At 45.6% G+C, this 25,187-nt stretch overlaps 1 protein-coding gene across 1 annotated transcript in view; it reads right to left on the reverse strand.

Moving 5' to 3' along the window:
• The window catches only part of LOC126336050 (monocarboxylate transporter 12-like), a gene marked incomplete at its 5' end in the record, with an annotated part of 267,456 nt that extends 245,136 nt beyond the window's left edge, over positions 1-22,320 (reverse strand). The window contains one exon of the mRNA XM_049999529.1: positions 22,164-22,320. Within this exon, the coding sequence (XP_049855486.1) occupies positions 22,164-22,320 (157 nt within the window). The remainder of the gene's footprint in view (positions 1-22,163) is intronic.
• Between the last annotated feature and the right edge of the window lie 2,867 nt (positions 22,321-25,187).

A 25,187-nucleotide genomic window follows, 5' to 3' on the forward strand; every position in this document is an offset into this window, starting at 1 on the left:
ATACGCTTGAAGTTGTCTGAGGCTATAAATATAGCAATAACGAATAGCTCAGTAGGCAGTACAGTTGCAGAGGAATGGACAGCTCTAAAAATGGCAATCACAGAGGTTGGAAGGAAAACAAAATTACAAAGAATGTAACTGCGAAGAAACCATGGGTAACAGAAGAAATACTTCAGTTGGTCGATGAAAGAAGAAAGTACATTTTTGTACTTTCTTCTTTCATCCTGAAATTCAGGAATGGAGTAATACAAGTCGCTGAGGAATGAAATAACTGGAACAACAGGGAAGCTAATACGAAATGGCTGCATGAAAATGTGAAGAAATCGAGGAAGAAATGATTGTCGGAAGGACAGATTCAGCATGTAGGCAAGTCAGAATAACCTTCGGTGAAATTAAAAGCAAGAAAGATAACATTAAGAGTGCAACAGGAATTCCACTTATAAATACAGAGGAGAGAGCGGATGGGTGGGAAGAGTCAATTTAAGGCCTTTATGAGGAGTACGAGTTGTCTCCTATGACAGGAGCAGAAAGAAGAATCGATTTAGAAGAAATAGGATATCCTTATTAGAATCAGAATTCAAGAGAGCTTGGACGACTTTAGATCAAAAAAGGCAGAAGGAATAGATAACATTCCACCAGAATTTCTAAAATCATTGCAATAGAGTAGCAACAAGAAAACTAGTAACGTTAGTGTGTAGAATGTATGTGTCTTGGGACATACCATCTGACTTTCAGAAAAATATAATCCACGCAATTCCGAAGAGCTGAGGGATGCGAGAATTATCGCACAATCAGCTTAACAACGCCTACATCCAAGCTGCTGACAAGAATAATGTACGCAAGAATGGAAAAGAAAGTTGGGATGTGTTAGTTGACGACGAATTTAGCTTTAAGAAAAGTAAAGGCACCAGATATATTCTTAGGTTTTGTCGACCTGGAGAAAGAATTCTTCAATGTCAAATGCTGAAAGATGTTCGAAGTTCTCAGAAAATTAGGTTTAAGCCACAAAGAGAGAGGGGTAATATACAATATGTACAAGAGCCAAGAGGGAACAATAAGAGAGGACGACCAAGAACGAAGTGTTATTTACGAAGGGTGTAAGACAGCGATGTATCATTTCGCCCCTGCTGTTCAATCTGTACGTCGAGAAAGCAGTGATGGATATAAAAAAAACACTTAGAAGTGGAATAAAAATTCTAGGTGAAAGGATATCAATGATACGATTCCCTGATGATATTGCTAACTTGAGCATGATCTGCTTAATGGAATGAAGAGTGCGATAAGTACAGAATATGGATTGAGAGTAAATCGAAGAAAAACGAAAGTAATGGGAAGTTGCCGAAATGACAACTGCGAGCAACATAACATCAGCATCGATGGTCACGAAGTAGATGAAGTTAAGGAATTCTGCTACCTAGGCAGCAAAATAACCAATGACGGGTGAAGCAAGGACATCAAAAGGAGAATAACACTAGCAAAAAGGGCTTTCCTGGCCAGGAGGAGTCTACTAGAATCAAACATAGGCCTTAATTTCAGGAAGAAATTTCTGAAAACATATGTTTGGAGTAGAGCATTGTATGGTAGTGAAATGTGGACTGTGGGAAAACCGAACAGAAGAGAATCGAAGCATCTGAGATGTGGTGCTACAGACAAATGTTGAAAACTAGGCGGACTGGTGAGGTAAGTAATAAGGATGTTCCGCACAGAATTGGAGAGGAAAGGAACGTGTAGAAGACACGGACAAGGAAATGGGACAGGATGATAGGATATCTATTAAGACATCAGAGAATGACTTCCATGGTACTAGAGAGAGCTGTAGAGGGCCAGAACTGTAGCTGAGGACTCTGAGATGAAGACGTTGGCACATGGGAGGAATTCGCGGCGGGCCGCATAAAACTAGTCAGAAGATTGAGTACCCAGAAAAAAATTAAGTATTGATTTATTGTTAGATAATGTATACGTCAACAAACAAGCACCCTTCTTATCCCCCTTAGAGCAAGAAGTGAGAGGAAGAAAATTCACTTCTTATTTAAATATTTGTTCATCAGTTTCAGGAACTGTGTTTGGAGAATGCCTAACCGTTGTGCTACTTCTTCACATCGGATATCTAGTTATTCCATTCACACAATCGTTCTTCTTCTTTGTGGCAACTATAATTGCTTCACACGGTGAATGAGAAAGATTGGACGTGATGGAAGTTCAAAAAATAGTAAGAGTCCTTCACAAAGTGAAAGTAAAATTATGTTCTACTATAATTTCAAAAGAACAACTTCAAAAATTTATCGAAAACCGCGAATAAAATATAACGTAAAATAATAATATCGGGGCTCGATATTGCCATTTAGGTGTCGATATATCAGCATATCGATATTTTACCAACCTCCCTAGTTTGAAGTCGGGAGTTGATAATAAAACGAATAGTTACGCCATTTGAAGTCAATATAATTTCATCATCTCGTGTCATTTTCTTACACAAATTGTTCTGATATAGATTTTTTCACATCCTTGTATTCAAAGTCATTAACATATTTCTTCGTATGAAACAGACATCTCGTTGTCCATTTTTTGAAACTTTATTATACCGCACACACTGACTGTTCGGATATAAAACAGTATATTTCTCATTTCTCTTGAACACAAAACGTGGAGGAAGATTAGTCAACTATTAATTACGATTCGAATGCCAGTATCTCCTGATTGATGGTCTTCCCCATCTTTTACGGTTCACTCGTTTTGCTGTGATATACTAATATGTGAGCACAAGGGTGAGAGAATTAAGGAATCTGAAGAAGTCTCGTTTCAGAAAATAACAAAAAGGGCTTGAAAGAAGCAATGTGGCGTGAAAACGTGTCAAACTCACCCCGAGGACGTTAAAAGTTATCACTATTTATTATGACAGTCCAGCCTGGAAAGTTTCTCTTGCGTCTGATCCACACTCCGAGGAAGCCTCGCTCTGCGAACGTGCTTGAGATCTGAATAAATAACACTGGAGGAAACTTTTTGCTGTTAGGCTAGGACTTGGCAAACTGTTACGAGTAAAGTATTTCGTCTTCGCACTCGTCTGCAGATGGAAAATGTCTGTTCATTTAGTCGCTCTTCTCTCGGCTTTCGGTAAAGGCCGTTTATTTCTTTAGAAGTTTCCAGATAAGCGAACCGGTCTGATGGAGAAGCGCTAACTTTATACACAGTTACGGAAATTTTCAAAAATAAAGGTAATACGTTCTCTGTGGGAAAAGATTTATTCAAGACACCAAAAGGATACACAAGGCACTATGGCACTTGTAGATATAATTTTTCCGCATAGTTGCTAAAACAATCTGTCGAGGACGGCGTAAAAGGAACGTCGACATTGGTTTCAACGCGGGACAGACCAGCCTGAAGAGATGGAAGTTCCTTGCGCAAGGTCCAGACCTCATATTCCAACATAGTCCATCGGAACTGTCAGACGAAATAACGAGTAATTGTGGCCCTGTGTGCTCAGTCTTCGTCGTGCAACAACACTTTACTCGTCATCGCCTTCTCTAACCGTCGCAGCGTGGCACAATAAATCGTAGAATTATCTCTCAATGGACGAGGAAACTAACCAGCAATGCTCGCTGTATGTCGCAAAAGACGAGAACCGTAACTTTTTTCACGAATAAACGCGTTATGAGCTTCATTTATAGGTGAAGGGAAGGGAATGAAGATTGTCCCCGTGACAATGATGATTTCTTCGTCTCAAGCGCCCCACGCTCCTTGTACGGCATTAAGCGCTGGAGAGATAACCCAATTTGCTTGGCTTTATTTTCGTCTGAGTATTGACGTGGTGCCCAGCAGCAACACCTTTTTGCGGCGGTTCAACTTTTAGTGTTAAGGAATACACTACACTAACGGTAGACACGTTCATTTCGTGTATAATCGGCTCCACACGAGTGCGACGTTTGTCTTAAAATTTAAACACGAAAAACATGGACGTACTTGGCTCCCCTAATGTTTGCTCGTCTTCAGGTTTCTTCAGCCTTTATCGATCACCCGGAATCGAAACCACACTGGTTGTAGTGACTTGATACTCCTTCCGTAAGCTTCCTTTAGCTGGAGGTAAACTTCTGTAGAGGACGTCTGCTTGAAAACGTTTACTTTCGTACTTTAATAGTTGCCCCTTTATTTATGAACACCTGTATCTTGAAACTGTATTTCGGACGGCAACAGCTCGCATACATTCTTCTAGTGATATGTGAAATCTTCATTCGTCTCTTGTATCTACACATAAAATTTATACTAATGAGCCAAGAAACAAGACTATAACCTTATTTGTCTGTCGCTGACATAGAGGACCGCAAACCTTCTTTCCTTCCCGTCTGGGCAAGCTGTGCAGTGACTAGAGTACATGTAAAGCTTACTGGGACAGAGTAAATGCTAGCTACGATGAAGTCGATAATTCGATAGTAATACTGGCATTTTAATTTGATATCCACCACAACTGACAAAATTTACAAAAAAAAAAAAAAAGAATTTCCTTGTGGGCCCACACACTCCTGAGAACGGCACATTAACAATTTGCAATTACGCGCCCCTACTACCGGCACCTACGTTGATAAATACTCGGCACCTCGGAAGGATAATTACCATATCAAGAATATTAGGTAAGCGGTTGGAAGTGCTTAAGCGTTGGTGAAAATCTCGCTTCTGAGCACACTAAGAGCTCTAACCGCAGAACTCGGCACGGAACACGCGCTGGTGCAGTGCTGCGATACAGACCGTATATCTGCCTTAGAAGACGATGGCCAAGACACCGTTTCCAAGCCCGTTCCGCTAGATGGCTGAAGGCGAAATCCTCTTTCTCCACAATTCTCCCGTCTCCCACGTGTACGATTACGCGGTGGAAAAATACTCAGTTTCGGCCGATGTCGAACGTTCTAATACCGCCGAAATCCCTCCAACGGCATTTCTGAGAATCTATCCGATGATCAACTAGGCCATATCATCCCTATACAAACGAAATTCCCGACTTCGCCACTGTTGCCCATCACAGGTGTCTCCGGATGCCGGGCTATCCCCAAAAGCGCCGTATTGTCCCACGTTTCCGGTGACCGCTACCTGCCGACCACGACGGCCCGGCGAGCTTCGGCCAGCTGCAGACTTTATATTCCACAATTCTCAGTTTATGACACTTTTCACCAACGCTTTAAGTTAGTGACTTAATCATGCAGACACACAGGAAATACTGCTCGAGAGTGCCTCATATTTGTCATAATTCCAATAAACTCATGATATGATGGCCTTGCCAGTCCCTTTATTATTAGTATACCCAAATCCTGGCACCTTACAAGATCATCACCCTGTTTTCGAGATGGTGCCTATTCGGAACACTGATTTGTCGTGGCATTGTTTAGACAAGTCCCTAGTATGTATTCGTAAGTATTTGGAAATAGATGTCTAAGCGCAGGTTGCACAATTACCGGCTCCTAGTTTGTGGACACAGAGCTGGCACCCGACAGAATCTCATACGTCTCCTTCAGTATCAGATCAGTCAGATTTGGTGGCCAAGACATCAATGTGAGTTCACTATCATGCTCCTCAGAATATGGTGACACTATTATGGCTGTTTGAGACGGGCAGTTATCCTGATGGAAATTGTCATCGCCATCGGGGATGACATCAAGCGTGAAGGGATGCAGGTGGTCCGGAGCTATGTTCACAGAGTCCACAGCTGTCATATTGTCTTCGATTACTACCACAGATCACCATAGCACTATTGACACCAGCCTGCGACTGTGGCGAGGTGCACGTTTCCAGAAGCCATTCGCCTGGATAACGGCGTGTCCGTCCACGAGTATTAGCCTAGTGTAACAAGAAATGTGATTCATCGCATCACGCCTTAAGTCCTCGGTGATTAAATGTCTACTACAACCACAAGTGACGACGTCACTTGGTCGAAATAACACATAGAGGTTTACGTGTCCTCTAGAGGCTTTCAGCAGTTTCAAAGTGTGCAGTGCTGGTGGCTGAATAAACTTTCTGTGGTGGCGCTGGTGGAACAATTGCTCGTCTTCTTGCCCGACTGCTTGGAAGACGGTGTGCACCATCCGAGTGTGCTTAACGTCTTGTGGCACGTCATTTGCGGGGTAGTTTTCGTCGAACGTCTTTCGGTCGAACATGAAAGCGGGAGCATTTGCTGTGTCCTATGGTACAGGTTCAATACCATGAGATGTCTGCAGAGTTCCGGGAGGTAACATGAGGTGCGTCCCATACGGACGCGTCTTTCTATGTTGCAGTATTTTCATCCTACCCCCATCTGATACAGTGTTCTGCAACGGCCTTTTTAATTAACAGTCGCAGTAGGTTGTCAGTTTTGTGTCTGGATCACTTGTCAGGCTCCAGTCGTTGTCCAGTCTATTTCTTTCTCTCGCTATTTGTAGAATTTTAAGTGGCACAGCTGGAGCAGAGGGTTCAGTTCTTCTGTCTGGTGCTATTGAAGAGAACTGTATACAAGTTATTATGATATTGAATTATTCAACAATATGTTTAAAGGTTAGAACCTTGTCCAGGCTGTAGATGGTGCGCAGTTTGGAGGTGCAACATGCGACCCTCTGAGTGTTCGTATGCTGGCGGATACTTATTTCGTGAATTCTTTCACGATCGCGTTGTCAGTGACGACAGATCCTGTGAGAATACTCTGAGGGCACAGTAAGTCTACAGAGGTAGACGTGGGCGAATTCCACATCTTTCAAAAAAACAGTGATTAACTCCGTTGGTCAAAGAAAACAAATTACTTCCAGCGAACAAAGTATTGCTGACGTAGCTCTCTCAAGCTAGTGTTTGCATGAAGTGATATTTGAACATTCCTATGCCATATAACGATGCGCACACATCAGTTCTCTTATTGTACGCCATTGTGTGGATCACAGTCGCTGTAGCATTATGTTAATGGCTGGCAGTAACGGTAATAGCCTGCATGTCGCCTACAGGTAAACAGCGACATTAGTAGGGGCACATTTTTCACACCTCCCTACAAACAGCTCTGTACAGACACGTTTATTTACTCTCACGTAATTTAATGTTTTACTCAATTGTTTTACGTGACGTTCCTACACATACTGTGCAAGCCGCCGTTAAGTGCACTGCAGTATTTTTTATTGCGCCATTGAGCCATATTCATTGCTGCGTCCACTAGTGAAGTGTAAAACCACACAGTGTGAGTGCTGAGTCTTCAAATAGCGGTGCTTAGAAACTTTCATTCATGTTTCGCAAATCTAAAAGTTGGTGTCACCTTGGGGGGGTGGGAGGACTGTTTGGCAGGACAAAGAGAAGAAACAGGCACTACACATTTAAGTGTTTCTAAAGGTTGGTATGTAGACTGGAATCAGTTTTTAAACCAGGCACGATATGTGAAGAAAATGTAAGTTTACGTTTTTCAGTTCAAAACAACAACTGGAGACAGCTGACAGAGAAATGTCACTGACAAAAGTTGCGACATCAGTTTAAAGCCAGTGTTCGTCAAATAACAGCCACTTTCGTCTCTTGTGATAAGGAGGTTTTGTGTTCAGTGCAACGTACCAGCGGTTCTTCACTCATCGCTGTGGAGTCAGCTTTGGGACAGACACCACAACAACAAATCACGTAGAGTACACAATAACATTCTCATTTGCAATACTAGTACTGAGGTTTCTACTTGCTGCCCACATTGCAATACGTCACAATAATTAATTAACTGCCACTCGCATTACTACGAGTGACTGGTGCACCACAAAACATTTTCAAAGTCCCTAGTCATTAGCTGCGTCATCTTCTCTCAGCAAGCTTCTCTTTTGATGCAGACTCACAAGTATTTCGACTAGCTTGATGCTCTCCTCCATCTTTTCCTATCTTTTGCTAATGTGTTCGTTTCTTCTATAATCTCTTTAACATGTTCTGGACGTGGTATGTCTCTGTTATTACACCTTACACCGCCAGGTTACCTGTTTCTGGATACCGTAACATATCTTCCACTAACTTGTCCCTCCTTGTGTTATCTGCCGTAGACTTCATCCTGCGCCTCTTATGTTTTTTATTCCTTCATTTCGTACCTATCCAGTCAATTTTGAACTGCCTTTGGGATACTCATAATTCAAATGCTTCCTGTTTCTTCTTCTGCAGATATCCCATGGCTCACGTTTCATTGCCATTGAATGCCGTAATCCAGGCGTATACTTTCAAGAAATTCTTCCTCTGCCCAATATCGACATGTGGTATCAGTAGACAGTCTTCTATTTAATAAGGCTTTGTTTAACTTCTGCTAACTCCGTTGCTTCGTTTGCTTGATAATTATATAAATACTGAGCACGTCTGTATCACCCCTATTTAGCCATTAATAACAACGTTTCACTTATAAAAAATTTATCCATTTATCTACAATATTTAGAACATTAGATAAAAGACCATAATACGTACACCGACTTGAGTCAAGTCATTTCAGCCTCTCATTTTCCCAACATGACTCATGGGACTAGCACTCCTGTAAGAAAGGATATTGCAAAGAACTGGCTTAGTCATAGGCTAGGGGATTGTTCCCAGAATGAATTTTCAACAACGGTATCTCTCATTTGCTGTTGATAAATGTAAGATCATGTCTATCACAAAGAGAAAGGAATTGACAGATTCTAATTAGAAGGTTAGCGGTAAACACTGTGAGTAGGTTAAATCGTTTATTGGTTCAAATGGCTCTGAGCACTATGGGACTTAACTTCCCCTAGAACCTAGAACTATTTAAACCTAACTAACCTAAGGACATCATACACATCCATGCCCGTGGCAGGATTCCAACCAACGACCGTATAAATCGTTTACTGAAGGGTGTTACCGTCAGTGCGACGTGGGAATCGAGGATCTTGTAAATTCAGTATTAGAGAAGGTTTATGAAAGACATACTTCGTATGAAAAAATACAGTGCATCAGTAAATGAAATCACGTATCATACGCAAGGGCTACCAATTATAGAGTACTGCTACAGCTTTTGGAATCCTTATCAAGCAGTCATTAAATCATACATCAGACTTACTCAGACACTTGCTGCTACTACCGTAACAAGTTGGAGTAGTTTATCCAAAGTCTGACAAAGGTTTTTGGAAATCTAAATGAGGAATAGTTGGAAGACAGTAGTAGTAATACACTGTTGTGACAAAAGTCATGGGATAGCTCCTAATATCGTGTCGGATATCCTTCTGCCAGGCGTATTTCAGCAACTCGACGTGGCATGGAGTACAAAAGTCATTGGAAGTCCCCTGGAGAGTTATTGAGCCGTGCTGCCTCTACCGCCGTCCATAATTGCGAAAGTGTTGCCAGTGGAGGATTTTGTGCAAGCAGCGACCTCCCTATTATCTCCCATAAGTATTTGAAGGGCTTCATGTCGGGCGATCTTGGTGGCCAAATCATTTCGCAAGGAAAAATCCATAATGTTCTGACACTGCGCTGCGTCACCATAAAAATTCCATCGTTGTTTGAGATCATGAAGTCCACGAACGGTTTAAAATGGGCTCCAAGTAGCCGAACATGACCATTTGAAGTCAATGACTGGTACATTTGGATCACAGGGCCCAGCCTGTTCCACGTAAACACAGCCCACACCATTATAGAGTCACAACCGGCTTCCGCAGTGCCTTGTTGACAACGTCAGTCAACGACTTCGTGACGTCTGCGCCACGTTCTAACCCTGCCATCTGCTCTTACCAGCTGAAATCTGTGCTCATGTGACCAGACCACGGTGTTTTAGTCGTCCAGTCGTCTATGATCCCGAGTAAAGAGAGGCACTGCACGCGAAATCACACTGTCAGCAAAGCCACTCGCGTCGGCCGTCTGCTGCCATAGCCCACTGACGTCATTGTCCTAACGGATATACTCCTAGTACGTCACATATTGATTTCTGCGGTTATTTGACGCATTGTTGCTTGTCTGTTATAGCACTGAGTGAAGGCCACTATGTTGACCGTGGTGAGAGGTAATGCCTGAATTATGGTATTCTCAGCACACACATGACACTGAGGGTCACGGAATATTGAATTCCGCATCGATTTACGTAAGGCAATGTTTCTTGCGTCTAGCTCCAACTACCATTCCGTGTTCTAAGTCTGTTCATGACAATCATGCTGCCATATTAACGTCGGAGACTTTTTCACTCGAATCACGTGGGTACAAATAACAGTTGCACCAATCTAGTGCCCTTTTATACGTCGTGTGCGGCATACTAACGCCATCTGTATATGAGCATATCACTATCCGAGGACAAGTCACCTTAACGTAATTCTCACGAAACTCTGAAGCGTACTTTAAAAAAATCTATAGTTGAAGGAGACCGTACAACCATTACGATGCCAACGTCGCATCTAAACTTCTACATCTACATGTACATCTACATACATACTCCTCAATCCACCATACGGTGAGTGGCGGAGGGTACCTCGAACCACACCTAGCATCTTCTATCCCTGTTCCACTCCCAAACAGAACGAGGGAAAAATGACTGCCTATATGCCTCTGTACGAGATCTAAACTCTCTTAGCTTATCTTTATGGTCTTTCCGCGAAATATAAGTTGGTAGCAGTAAAATTGTACTGCCGTCAGCCTCAAATGCTGGTTCTCTAAATTTCCTCAGTAGCGATTCACGAAAAGAACGCTTCCTTTCCTCCAGAGACTCCCGCCCTGGTTCCTGAAGCATTTCCGTATCACTCGCGTGATGATCAAACCTACCAGTAACAAATCTAGCAGCCCGCCTCTGAATTGCTTCTATGTCCTCCCTCAATCCGACCTGAAAGGGATCCCAAACGCTCGAGCAGTACTCAAGAAAAGGTAGTATTAGTGTTTCATAAGCAGTCTCCTTTACAGATGAACCACATCTTCCCAAAATTCTACCAATGACCCGAAGACGACTATCCGCCTTCCCCACGGCTGCCATTACATGCATATCGCTCTGCAATGTAATGCCCAAATATTTAATCGACATGAGTGTGTCAAGCGCTACACTACTAATGGAGAATTCAAACATTACGGGATTCTTTTTCCTATTTTTCTGCATTAATTTACATTTATCTATATTTAGAGTTAGCTGCCATTCTTTACACCAATCACAAATCCTGTCCAAGTCATCACGTATCCTCCTACTATCACTCAAAGACGACACCTTCCCGTACACCACAGCATCATCAGCAAACAGCCGCACATTGCAATCCACCCTATCCAAAAATCATTTATGTAGATATAAAACAACAGCGGACCTACCACAGTCCCCTGGGGCACTCCAGATGATACCCTCACCTCTGATGAACACTCATCATCAAGGACAACGTACTGAGTTCCCCTCACCTCCGATGAACACTCACCATCAAGGACAACGTACTGGGTTCTATTACTTAAGAAGTCTTCGAGGCACTCACATACTTGGGAACCAATCCCATATGCTCGTACCTTAGTTAGGAGTCTGCAGTGGGGCACCGCGTCAAAAGCTTTCCAGAAAACAACGAATATGACATCCGTCTGATACCCTTCATCCATGGTTCGCAAGATATCATGTGAAAAAAGGGCGAGTTGCATTTCGCAGGAGTGATGCTTTCTAATGCCGTACTGATGCATGGACAGCAACTCTACATCTACATCTACATGACTACTCTGCAATTCACATTTAAGTGCTTGGCAGAGGGTTCATCAAACAACAATCATACTATCTCTCTACTATTCCACTCCCGAACAGCGCGCGGGAAAAACGAACAACTAAACCTTTCTGTTCGAGCTCTGATTTCTCTTATTTTATTTTGATGATCATTCCTACCTATATAGGTTGGGCTCAACAAAATATTTTCGCATTCGAAAGAGAAAGTTGGTGACTGAAATTTCGTAAAAAGGCCTCGTCGTAACGAAAAACGTCTTTGCTGTAATGACTTCCATACCAAATCGTGTACCATATCTGCCACACTCTCTCCCCTATTACGTGATAATACAAAACGAGCTGCCCCTTTTTGCACCCTTTCGATGTCCTCCGTCAATCCCACCTGGTAAGGATCCCACACCGCGCAGCAATATTCTAACAGAGGACGAACGAGTGTAGTGTAAGTTGTCTCTTTAGTGGACTTGTTGCATCTTCTAAGTGTCCTGCCAATGAAACGCAACCTTTGGCTCGCCTTCCCCACAGTATTATCTATGTGATCCTTCCAACTGAAGTTGTTCGTAATTTTAACACCAGGTACTTAGTTGAATTGACAGCCTTGAGAATTGTACTATTTATCGAGTAATCGAATTCCAACGGATTTCTTTTGGAACTCATGTGGATCATCCCACACTTTTCGTTATTTAGCGTCAACTGTCACCTGACACACCATACAGCAATCTTTTCTAAATCGCTATGCAACTGATACTGCTCTTTGGATGACCTTACTAGACGGTAAATTACAGCATCATCTGCGAACAATCTAAGAGAACTGCTCAGATTGTCACCCAGGTCATTTATATACACTCCTGAAAACTGAAATAAGAACACCGTGAATTCATTGTCCCAGGAAGGGGAAACTTTATTGACACATTCCTGGGGTCAGATACATCACATGATCACACTGACAGAACCACAGGCACATAGACACAGGCAACAGAGCATGCACAATGTCGGCACTAGTACAGTGTATATCCACCTTTCGCAGCAATGCAGGCTGCTATTCTCCCATGGAGACGATCGTAGAGATGCTGGATGTAGTCCTGTGGAACGGCTTGCCATGCCATTTCCACCTGGCGCCTCAGTTGGACCAGCGTTCGTGCTGGACGTGCAGACCGCGTGAGACGACGCTTCATCCAGTCCCAAACATGCTCAATGGGGGACAGATCCGGAGATCTTGCTGGCCAGGGTAGTTGACTTACACCTTCTAGAGCACGTTGGGTGGCACGGGATATATGCGGACGTGCATTGTCCTGTTGGAACAGCAAGTTCCCTTGCCGGTCTAGGAATGGTAGAACGATGGGTTCGATGACGGTTTGGATGTACCGTGCACTATTCAGTGTCCCCTCGACGATCACCAGAGGTGTACGGCATGTGTAGGAGATCGCTCCCCACACCATGATGCCGGGTGTTGGCCCTGTGTGCCTCGGTCGTATGCAGTCCTGATTGTGGCGCTCACCTGCACGGCGCCAAACACGCAGACGACCATCATTGGCACCAAGGCAGAAGCGACTCTCATCGCTGAAGACGACACGTCTCCATTCGTCCCTCCATTCACGCCTGTCGCGACACCACTGGAGGCGGGCTGCACGATGTTGGGGCGTGAGCGGAAGACGGCCTAACGGTGTGCGGGACCGTAGCCCAGCTTCATGGAGACGGTTGCGAATGGTCCTCGACGATGACCCAGGAGCAACAGTGTCCCTAATTTGCTGGGAAGTGGTGGTGCGGTCCCCTACGGCACTGCGTAGGATCCTACGGTCTTGGCGTGCATCCGTGCGTCGCTGCGGTCCGGTCCCAGGTCGACGGGGACGTGCACCTTCCGCCGACCATTGGCGACAACATCGATGTACTGTGGAGACCTCACGCCCCACGTGTTGAGCAATTCGGCGGTACGTCCACCCGGCCTCCTGCATGCCCACTATACGCCCTCGCTCAAAGTCCGTCAACTGCACATACGGTTCACGTCCACGCTGTCGTGGCATGCTACCAGTGTTAAAGACTGCGATGGAGCTCCGTATGCCACGGCAAACTGGCTGACACTGACGGCGGCGGTGCACAAATGCTGCGCAGCTAGCGCCATTCGACGGCCAACACCGTGGTTCCTGGTGTGTCCGCTGTGCCGTGCGTGTAATCATTGCTTGCAGTGTCCGGAGCAAGTATGGTGGGTCTGACACACCGGTGTCAATGTGTTCTTTTTTCCATTTCCAGGAGTGTAGATCAGGAACAGCAGAGGTCCCAGGACGCTTCCCTGGGGAACATCTGGTATCACTTCAGTTTTACTCGATGATTTGCCGTCTATTACTACGAACTGCGACCTTCCTGACAGGAAATCACGAATCCAGTCGCACAACTGAGACGATACCCCATAGGTCCGCAGCTTGATTAGTAGTCGCTTGTGAGGAACGGTGTCAAAAGCTTTCCGGAAATCTAGAAATACGGAATCAACTTGAGATCCCCTGTCGATAGCGGCCATTACTTCGTGTGAATAAAGAGCTAGCTGCGTTGCACAAGAGCGATGTTTTCTGAAGCCATGCTGATTACGTGTCAATAGATCGTTCCCTTCGAGGTGATTCATAATGTTTGAATACAGTATATGCTCCAAAACGCTACTGCAAACCGACGTCAATGATATAGGTCTGTAGTTAAATGGATTACTCCTACTACCCTTTTTAAACACTGGTGCGACCTGCACAATTTTCCAATCTGTAGGTACAGATCAATCGCTGAGCGAGCTCTTGTATATGAGTGCTAAGTAGGCAGCTATAGTATCAGCGTAATCTGAAAGGAACCTAATCGGTGTACAATCTGGACCTGAAGACTTGCCCGTATCAAGCGATTTGAGTTGCTTCGCAACCCCTAAGGTATCTACTTCTAAGAAACTCATGCTAGCAGATGTTCGTGTTTTAAATTCTCGAATATTCCATTCGTCTTCCCTGGTGAAGGAATTTCGGAAAACTGCGTTCAATAACTCCGCTTTAGCGGCACAGTCGTCGGTAACAGTACCATCGGCACTGCGCAGCGAAGGTATTGACTGCGTCTTACCGCTTGTGTACTTTACATACGACCAGAATTTCTTAGGATTTTCTACCAAATTTCGAGACCTTGTTTCGTTGTGGAACATATTAAAGGCATCTCGCATCGAAGTCCGTGCCAAATTTCGCGCATCTGTAAATTTTATCCCATCTTCGGGATTTCGCGTTCTTCTGAACTTCGCATGCTTTTTCCGTTGCCTCTGCAACTGCGTTCGGACCTTTTTTGTGTACCACGGGGGATCCGTTCCATCTCTTACCAATTTATGAGGTATGAATCTCTCAATTGTTGTTGCTACTATATCTTTGAATTTGAGCCACATCTCGTCTACATTTGCATAGTCAGTTCGGAAGGAATGGAAATTGTCTTTTAGGAAGGCTTCTAGTGACACTTTATCCTCTTTTTTAAATATATTTATTTTGCGTTTGTTTCTGATGGATTTGGAAGAAATGGTATTGAGCCTAGCTACAACGACCTTGTGAGCACTAATCCCTGTATCAGTCATGATGCTCTCTATCAGCTCTGGATTGTTTGTGGCTAAGAGGTCAAGTGTGTTTTCGCAACCATTTACAATTCGCGTGGGTTCGTGGACTAACTGCTCGAAATAATTTTCGGAGAAAACATGTAGGACAATCTCGGAAGATGTTTTCTGCCTACCACCGGTTTTGAAGAAGTATTTTTGCCAAAATACTGAGGTTAGGTTGAAGTCCCCACCAACTATAACCGTATGAGTGGGGTATTTATTTGTTACGAGACTCAAACTTCCTCTGAACTGTTCCGCAACTGTATCATCGGAGTCTGGGGGTCGATAGAAGGAGCCAATTATTAACTTAATTCGGCTGTTAAGTATAACCTCCACCCATACTAATTCGCACGGAGTATCTACTTCGAGTTCATTACAAGATAAACCACTACTGACAGACACAAACACTCCACCACCAATTCTGCCTAATCTATATTTCCTGAACACCATCTGAGACTTCGTAAAAATTTCTGCAGAACTTATTTCAGGATTTAGCTAGCTTTCTGTACCTATAACTATATCAGCTTCTGTGCTTTCTATTAGCGCTTGAAACTCAGGGACTTTTCCAGCGCAACTACAACAATTTACAACCATAATTCCGACTGTTCCTTGATCCAAGCACGTCCTGTTTTTGCCATGCACCCTTTGACATTGCAGCCCACCCTGTACTTTCCCGAGGCCTTCTAACCTAAAAAAACGCCCAGTCCACGCCACGCTACCCGTGTAGCCGCCAGCTGAGTGTAGTGAACTCCTGACCTATTCAGCGAAACCCGAAACCCCACCACCCTACGGCGCAAGTGAAGGAATCTGCAGCCAACACGGTCGCAAAACCGTCTGAGCCTCTGATCCAGACCCTCCACCCGGCTCTGCACCAAAGGTCCGCAGTCGGTTCTGTCGACGATGCTCCAGATGGTGAGCTCTGCCTTCATCTCGTAAGCAAGACCGGCAGCCTTCACCAAATCAGATAGCCGCTGGACTCCACAGAGAATTTCCTCAGATCCAAAGCGACACACGTCATTAGTGCCGACATGTGCCACCACCTGCAGCTGGCTGCACCTTGTGCTCTTCATGGCATCCGGAAGGACCCTTTGCACATCAGAAATGACTCCTCCCGGAATGCACACGGAGTGCACACTGGATTTCTTCTCCTCCTTAGCCGCCGTCTCCCTAAGGGGCCCCATTACGCGCCTAACATTGGAGCTCCCAATTACCAGTAAGCCCACCCTCTGCAATTGCCCGAACCTTGAAGGCTGAAAATGATCCTCTGAAACAGGGCAGGCAGCTGCATCTGGCTCAGCCAGAGACAGTGCCTGAAACCTGTTTGTCAGACGCACCGGGGAGGCTTTCTGATCAGCCTCCGGGGACGCCTTTCGCTGCCTGCCACGCCTTGGAACGACCTCCCAGTCAACCACAGGCGAGGGCTCAGCCCCACTGTGGGCAGCAACCGGGGCAACCACAGCGGCAGACAGATCTGGGGACAGACGGGACGAGGTTGACATCCCCGTGATACCCAAGTCCGGCTCCCCACAGTGGTGCCCATTGGCAACGGCCTCAAGCTGCGCGACCGAAGTCAGCGCCGATTGCAGTTATGAGCGAAGGGATGCCAAGTCAGCCCTCGTCCGAACACAGCAATCGCAGTCCCTGTCCATTCTAATCGATGTTGAACAACAGTAACTGAAACACGAGTCCGTGCCTAGATAACGCAAGCGAAACACGCAAAGAATGTATCAACTAACCTGTACAAATGCCTAACGACTGCGCTACAATCTGCTGAATTTACGATTACAGTAACTAAAACTCGAAATTGCACCTGCTATACGAAACTCACACGCAATGTAAGTAAGAATCTACCAAGTAAACACTAAAGCTCGATGCTACAACTGTCAAATACTATAATATGGACGAAATATGAATTAAACAATGCAAGTACCAAAAAACACGCAAAGAAATTAATTAAACTATCTAACAAATAAGTAAGCTAGGGTTATACGACTTGCTGCTGCAGCTGCTTATCCAACGGCGGCAGGGAGCACACTCAAGGAAATTCATTATATTCTAACTGAGAATATGTTCGAGAATCCTGCAACAGACCGATGTTAAGGATATTGGTCTGTAATTTTGAGGATCCGTCCTTCTACCCTTCTTTTATACAGACGTCACCTGCGCTTTTTTCCAGTCGCTCGGGACTTTACGTTGAGCAAGAGATTCGCGATAAATACAAGCTAAGTAAGGAGACAATGCTGTATAGTACTCTCTGTAAAACCGAACTGGAATCCCATCAGGAGCTGGCGATTTATTTATTTTCTACCCATTCAGCTGCTTCACAACCCCAGGGATGTCTATCACTATGTCCTCCATACGGGAATCTGTACGAGACACGAACGGCGGTATGTTTGTACGATCCTCCTGCGTGAAAGCTTTGTCAAATGGTAAATTTAAAATTTCAGCTTTCGTTTTGCTGTGTTCCATTGCCAGGCCAGACTGATCAGTGAGTGACTGGATGGAAGCCTTCGACCCGCTTACCGATTTTGCGTAAGACAGAATTTCCTAGGGTTTTGAGCAAGATCGTTTGCTAAGGTATGACGGTGGTAATGGTTGTATGCTTCGCGCATCGCTCTTTTTACCAGCACGAATCTCTACTAACTTTTGCCTGTCCTCATTCTCCCTCTCTTTCTTGTACCACGAGTGCAACTGTCTTTGCTTCCTGAGCATTCTCCGAATTGCGCTGTTAAACCACGGTGGGTCTTTTCCGTCCGTAACCCACTTTTTCGGCACATACATCTCCAATGCGTGATTTACAATGTGTTTAAATTTTGCCCATAATTCTTCCACGTCCATCGTTCCGGAAGTAAATGAAGGCGATTCATCTACTTAGTGGGATACTATGCTTATCTCGTTGAGAACACGAGAATCAGACAGGAGAGGTTAAGAGAGTACGTAGACCGATGTTTTTCTGTAGATAAATACGCGGATGCAATATGACAGAAGGTGGATAACACTGATACAAACTGCCCTGCACCATGCACCATAGATTAACTAGGATATAATTCGGAGATGTAAATGTAGGTGCTGGTAACTATGATATTGCACTAAGAGATCTATCTTATCAAAACACTCCGGACATCCATATTGAATGGGAAACGGACAACTAGGTGTCACGAGAGGCATTGAGTATAAAAGTAGTAGGGGAGTACTGTGCTGTCCGTAGAGATGTAACAGCAACAGAATGTGTCAGTCAATAAGTTAGAAAGTGGCTCAGTCTTTGGCGTCACCTAAATGAGGAATATGTCAGGGACATTTCAACCCTTCTAAAGCTGCGTAAGCCGATTGTTGGTAATGTGACAGAGAAGTGTAATCACGAAGAAAGAACATAGCTTACCCAATACGAGCAGACCTCGCATACTTCGAACAGGGACCGTCGACCATTCGAAGGGCGGTTGTTAAAACCGGTCGAGGAACACCTCACGAGCCGCAAACTGGTTTTGTCAGGTCTAAGCGACGTTTTAGATGTTGCAAAGACTGTGGCCATTGGGTTTGTCGAATGCCTGCAGAAAGCTTCTATCCTGTGTAGTGCCAACAACGATGTACAGAGGAGGAGAGCTTACGGTATTGGGAATAATTTTCTTGGTTAGGGAGTGGTCCATTTACTGAGCTTAAGAAAACGCTAAATGCGGAAGGATATAAACACATTTTACAGAACTGTATTGTGTACAGAGTAGAGGAAAAATTCGGAGCCGATGGTAATAATGCATCTTGTCACAAAGCAATTTCTGTGAGGCAATGGTTAGGCAACTGCACGCTGACATTCCTGAAATGGACAGATCTGTCCAGAATAAAGAATCAGTGAAAACACAGTCTAGATGGCGATGATTATTTTATTGCAATGACCGCTACCGGCCTAGTCTTGGGCAGTCTCCAGAACAGCACCATTAGCTGAAGCTGACAGTGTCTAGAACAGTCAATAGACCTCAATCGATGAAACGTCGGCTGAAGGTGCTGTTTTGAAGATGGCGTAAGATTAGGAAGAAACCGCTCATTTTAATAAAATAACCATGGGAATCTAGACTGTTTCTTTCACTGGTTTTAGGTAGCGTACAAGGTCGCTGTTTCTCAAAAAGTCTCTGTATGTCCATCTTTTTAGAGATGGTCGCGGAGACTCGACGGGTGATGTTTGAAGTTGTCATTGTAGCAAGTAGATATCTACTAATACTATTATCGCTGGTCCCAGCTTCGTGACAAGCGAGGTAGATTATTCCTACATGTTGGTCAGGTGCCTGAAGATGGCGTTATGAAGCGCCGAAATTGGTAGCCTATTAAAATAAGGTTGAAAACTGACGGCTGAAAAATATTTAATTTGACATCATAATTTCTCAAAAATGTTACCAAAAGTTCTGCCCGTCCAGACTGTCAACCCTAACCCGGTGAAACACCTTAGGGATGAGTTAGAAAGTCAGTTTAGCTCAGGACACCAGCGTTCATTTTCACTAGTCTCTTGTTTCTGCCATTCCTCGACAGTCATTTAAGGGGGGTAGGACGTCAAACGGGCCGACTTGGAGCAGGAGAGGCACCACAGGTTATTTTATTTCCTACTGTCTATACTTTTACAAATAAATTCATAAAACTTTGTCAGAATGACCAGGAAGGATTCAGGATTCACACACATAGCAGTGGAAATGAAAAAACGTAACAAAATAAATTTTTTTAGATACGAAATTTCATCATTTTTCACTTACTGTTGGCTGCATTTGTTGCTATAGGTATATTTTTCTTCACAAGTAAGAGAGATTCTTTGATGAAGTTTGCACAGCATACAAACCATACTTTCAGGTGTATGAAAATATAGAATTTTCCAAATCTGTTAAAAACTGTGGTAAAAATTGAGATAAGTAACTACAAAATTTGACTTTTTTCTACACAAAAGTTTAAAACATAACAGCTCATTCATTTTTTCATAAATTAATTACACTCCTGGAAATTGAAATAAGAACACCGTGAATTCATTGTCCCAGGAAGGGGAAACTTTATTGACATATTCCTGGGGTCAGATACATCACAAGATCACACTGACAGAACCACAGGCACATAGACACTGGCAACAGAGCATGCACAATGTCGGCACTAGTACAGTGTATATTCACCTTTCGCAGCAATGCAGGCTGCTATTCTCCCATGGAGACGATCGTAGAGATGCTGGATGTAGTCCTGTGGAACGGCTTGCCATGCCATTTCCACCTGGCGCCTCAGTTGGACCAGGGTTCGTGCTGGACGTGCAGACCGCGTGAGACGACGCTTCTTCCAGTCCCAAACATGCTCAATGGGGGACAGATCCGGAGATCTTGCTGGCCAGGGTAGTTGACTTACACCTACTAGAGCACGTTGGGTGGCACGGGATACATGAGGACGTGCATTGTCCTGTTGGAACAGCAAGTTCCCTTGCCGGTCTAGGAATGGTAGAACGATGGGTTCGATGACGGTTTGGATGTACCGTGCACTATTCAGTGTCCCCTCGACGATCACCAGAGGTGTACGGCCAGTGTAGGAGATCGCTCCCCACACCATGATGCTGGGTGTTGGCCCTGTGTGCCTCGGTCGTATGCAGTCCTGATTGTGGCGCTCACCTGCACGGCGCCAAACACGCATACGACCATCATTGGCACCAAGGCAGAAGCGACTCTCATCGCTGAAGACGACACGTCTCCATTCGTCCCTCCATTCACGCCTGTCGCGACACCACTGGAGGCGGGCTGCACGATGTAGGGGCGTGAGCGGAAGACGGCTTAACGGTGTGCGGGACCGTAGCCCAGCTTCATGGAGACGGTTGCGAATGGTCCTCGCCGATACCCCAGGAGCAACAGTGTCACTAATTTGCTGGGAAGTGGCGGTGCGTTCCCTACGGCACTGCGTAGGATCCTACGGGCTTGGCATGCATCCGTGCGTCGCTGCGGTCCGGTCCCAGGTCGACGGGGACGTGCACCTTCCGCCGACCACTGGCGACAACATCGATGTACTGTGGAGACCTCACGACCCACGTGATGAGCAATTCGGCGGTACGTCCACCCGGCCTCCCGCATGCCCACTATACGCCCTCGCTCAAAGTCCGTCAACTGCACATACGGTTCACGTCCACGCTGTCGCTGCATGCTACCAGTGTTAAAGACTGCGATGGAGCTCCGTATGCCACGGCCAACTGGCTGACACTGACGGCGGCGGTGCACAAATGCTGCGCAGCTAGCGCCTTTCTACGGCCAACACCGCGGTTCCTGGTGTGTCCGCTGTGCCGTGCGTGTGATCATTGCTTGTACAGCCCTCTCGCAGTGTCCGGAGCAAGTGTGGTGGGTCTGACACACCGGTGACAATGTGTTCTTTTTTCCATTTCCAGGAGTGTAGATTCTAGAGTTTCAGACACCTGTAAGTACGGTTAGTATGCTGCCCTAAATTCATCGAACATTCTATCTTGCTTATGAAGAAAAGTGTACCTATAGCAACAAATGCAGCCAATAGTAAGTGAAAAAATGATGAAATTTCACATGTAAAGAAGAATTACTTTGCTATGTTTTTGAACTTCTGCTGCTACGAGTGTGAATCCTTAATCCTTCTTGGTAATGCTGACAAAGTTATATGAATTTACTTGTAAAAGTAGAGACAGTGGAAATTAAAATGTCCTGTGGTGCCTCCCCTGCTCGAAGTCGGCCCTTTTCACTTCCTATCCCCCTTAAACAACTCACTGGAAGTGACCTCAGGAGAATTCAGGCCGTCACATATTAATGTCGACTGATTGGTGCTCGGATATTTTCATCACACTATGTAGTGAAACACATCATGCCAATATTAAGTGCAAAAATATTATTAGTAGCTATATTAACTGAATTTAGTTGTAGCGCTGTAGCAGTATCGTCGGCGGTATGTCAGGCTGCAGGCATTGAGAGAGAGAGAGAAGACGGTCGCAGCTGCGTACCTCACCTTTGCGGTAGGAGTGTGTGTTGGTGGAGAGCGTGTTCTGGCTGTGGTAACTGCCGTGGTAGCGCAGGCTGCTGCAGCGCCGCAGCGGCAGCGGCGTGCTGGCCGCCGGGTATCCGCCCACGCACTCCCAGCGGGCGGCGGGGCAGGGCGGCGGCGGGGGCGGCGGCTCGGGGGGCCAGCCGTGGATGCTGCCGTGCCGGCACCGGCCCCCGGACACCGACGGCGGGGGCGGCGGCGGCGACGCCGAGCCCGCGGACGGCGACGACTCGGAGGCGGAGGTGCGCTCGTCGTCGCACCCCCGGCCGGCAGCCGCCGCCGCCGCCGCAGCAGCAGCGGCCGCAGCCGCCGCCGCCGCCGCCCCCGGGCAGCCGGTCGTCACCGGGTAACAGTGGCAGACGGCATGGCCGGGCGGGCGCCCGCACTCGATGCGCGTGCACGCTCCCTCGCAGTACGCGTCACAGTTGCACGTGCACCAGCATGCCTGCCAACATCGAAAAAGCGCACACGTCAGCCGAGCGAGTCGCTTCCGTTATTCTCGTTTGCACTGCCAGCGCACTGCTGGCCAGTCATTAACACGCGTGAAGTGAACATTAACGAAGGAAGCCCACAAAACATAAACTACACTGGTGTGCCAAATATAAGGGACGACTTTAACCTTCACTGAATGTTTCGCTAATATATATATATATATATATATATATATATATAAAACTGCAGAATGTGGTGCCACACAACGTGGCGTGGCACTAAACAAAACTGGCGCTAATAGCATAGGCACATAGGGAACACACACGACACAGATCTGTAAGTTCACAATATTGGTGATAAGATGAGAGAACCGCCCCGAAACACATGAGCCACAAAACGCCACTGTTTCCTCGAGATCAATATGGGATATATTCACTATGCACACGTACACAGGCTGCACAACAGATTGGCATTCTCTGGACCAGGTAGTCGAGCAGCTGCTGGGGTATAGCCTCCCATTCTTGCACCAGTGCCTGCCGGAGCTCCTGAAGTGTCGTAGGGGTTTGAAGAAGTGCAGCGATACGTCGATCGGGAGCATCCCAGACGTGCTCGATGGGGTTTAGGCCTGAAGAATAGTCAGGCCACTCCATTCGCTTGATATCGTCTGATTAAAAGTACTCCTCCACGACGGCAGCTCGGTGGGACCGTGCGTTATCATCCATCAGGAGGAAGGTGGGACCCACTGCACCGCTGAAAAAGCGGATATACTGGTGCAAAATGACATCCCGATACACCTGACCTGTTACAGTTCCTCTGTCAAAGATATGCAGGCGTAACGTGCACCAATCAGAATCCCACCCAACACCATAAAACCACGATCTCCACACAAGTCCCTTTCAAGGCCATTAAGGGATTGGTATCTGGTTACTGGTTAACGCCAGATGAAAACCCGGCGAGGATCACTGTTCAGACTATACCTGGACTCGTCTGTGAACATAACCTGGAACTACTCTTGCAATGACCATGTAATGTGTTCTTGACACCAGGATTTACGTGCTCTCCCGTGACTAGGGGTCAGTGGAATCCACCTTGCAGTTCTCCAGGCGAATAAATCATGTCTGTTCAGTCGTCTGTAGACTGTGTGTGGTAAGGTCCTGAGCAAGGCTACCTGCAGTATTCCGTGGCCACCTGCGGGAACTGATGGTGAGATATCGGTCTTCTTGTGGTGTTGTACACTGTGGACGTCCCGTACTGTATAGCCTGGACACGTTCCCTGTCTGCTGGAATCGTTGCCATAATCTTGAGATCACACTTCGTGGCATACGGAGGGCCTGTGCTACGACCTGCTATGTTTGACCAGCCTCCAGTCGCCTTAGTATTCTACCCCTCATAACGTCATCAATATGTTTTCTTTGAGTCATTTTCAACACAAAGTCACCATTAGCACGTCTGAAAACGTCTGCACACTCACTCGGTGCATCGTACTCTGACATGCACCAACACACCTCTGCGTACGTGGTCTGCTGCCAGCGCCACCGTGCGACGACTGCAGATCAAATGCACCGCATGGTCATACACCGAGGTGATTTAAACCCGCAAACCACCCACCAGAGCATTGTTTCACTATGTATCTGCATTATCCTTAATTTCTTAGCATGAGTGTAGAAACAACTGCTGCAATTAACTAAATGAAGTATGCCATGAAGCCAACGGATATGGCAAATTTATTCAAAGACAGTAATTACGCCGAAGTCACCGCGATTCATAATGGTAACCTGGACATTACAAAGGGCATGACATAATTCTTAATTCGGTGTGATGAATGCAATCGGCAATACGTTCTCTGATACGTGCTCTCATGCTGGCCACAACATTGGCAAGGAATTTTCGTGGGAGAGGGTCACAGTTCACCCCACGGTTGGCAGTTGCTTTGATGTTCATTGGTGATTGTGCACATGCTCTAATACCTTACCAAAACGCATTTCACACGTGTTCTATATCTACATGACTCCGCTGCAATTCATGATTAAGTTCCTGGCATAGTGTCCTTCGAATCACCTTCAGACTATTTCACTACCCTTACCCTCTCTAACAGTACGTGGAATACATGAATATCTAACTCTTTCTGTACTAGCTCTGATTTCTCTTTTTCATTATGGCGTTCGTTCCTCCCAATGTAGGCTGGAGACAGTAAAATATTTTTACATCCAGAGGAAAAAGATGTTGATTAAAATTTCATGTACAGATCTTCTCGCAATGAAAAATTTCTTTACTTTAATGGCAATGCTTGGTGCGATTTAGATCAGGGCGTTGATCTGTTGTGGAATTTTGGAACATTTTTTATATCCAACTGTCATGACATCTCCTCTGTAAGGCTCCAAGCCGGCTGGGGTGGCCGAGGGGTTCTAGGCGCTACAGTCTGGAACCGCGCGACCGCTACGGTCGCAGGTTCGAATCCTACTTCGGGCATGGATGTGTGCGACGTCCTTAGGTTAGTTATGTTTAAGTAGTTCTAAGTTCTAGGAGACTGATGACCTCAGATGTTTAGTCCCATAG

The sequence above is a fragment of the Schistocerca gregaria genome, chromosome 2, assembly GCF_023897955.1.
Source record: "Schistocerca gregaria isolate iqSchGreg1 chromosome 2, iqSchGreg1.2, whole genome shotgun sequence".
Lineage (NCBI taxonomy): Eukaryota > Metazoa > Arthropoda > Insecta > Orthoptera > Acrididae > Schistocerca > Schistocerca gregaria.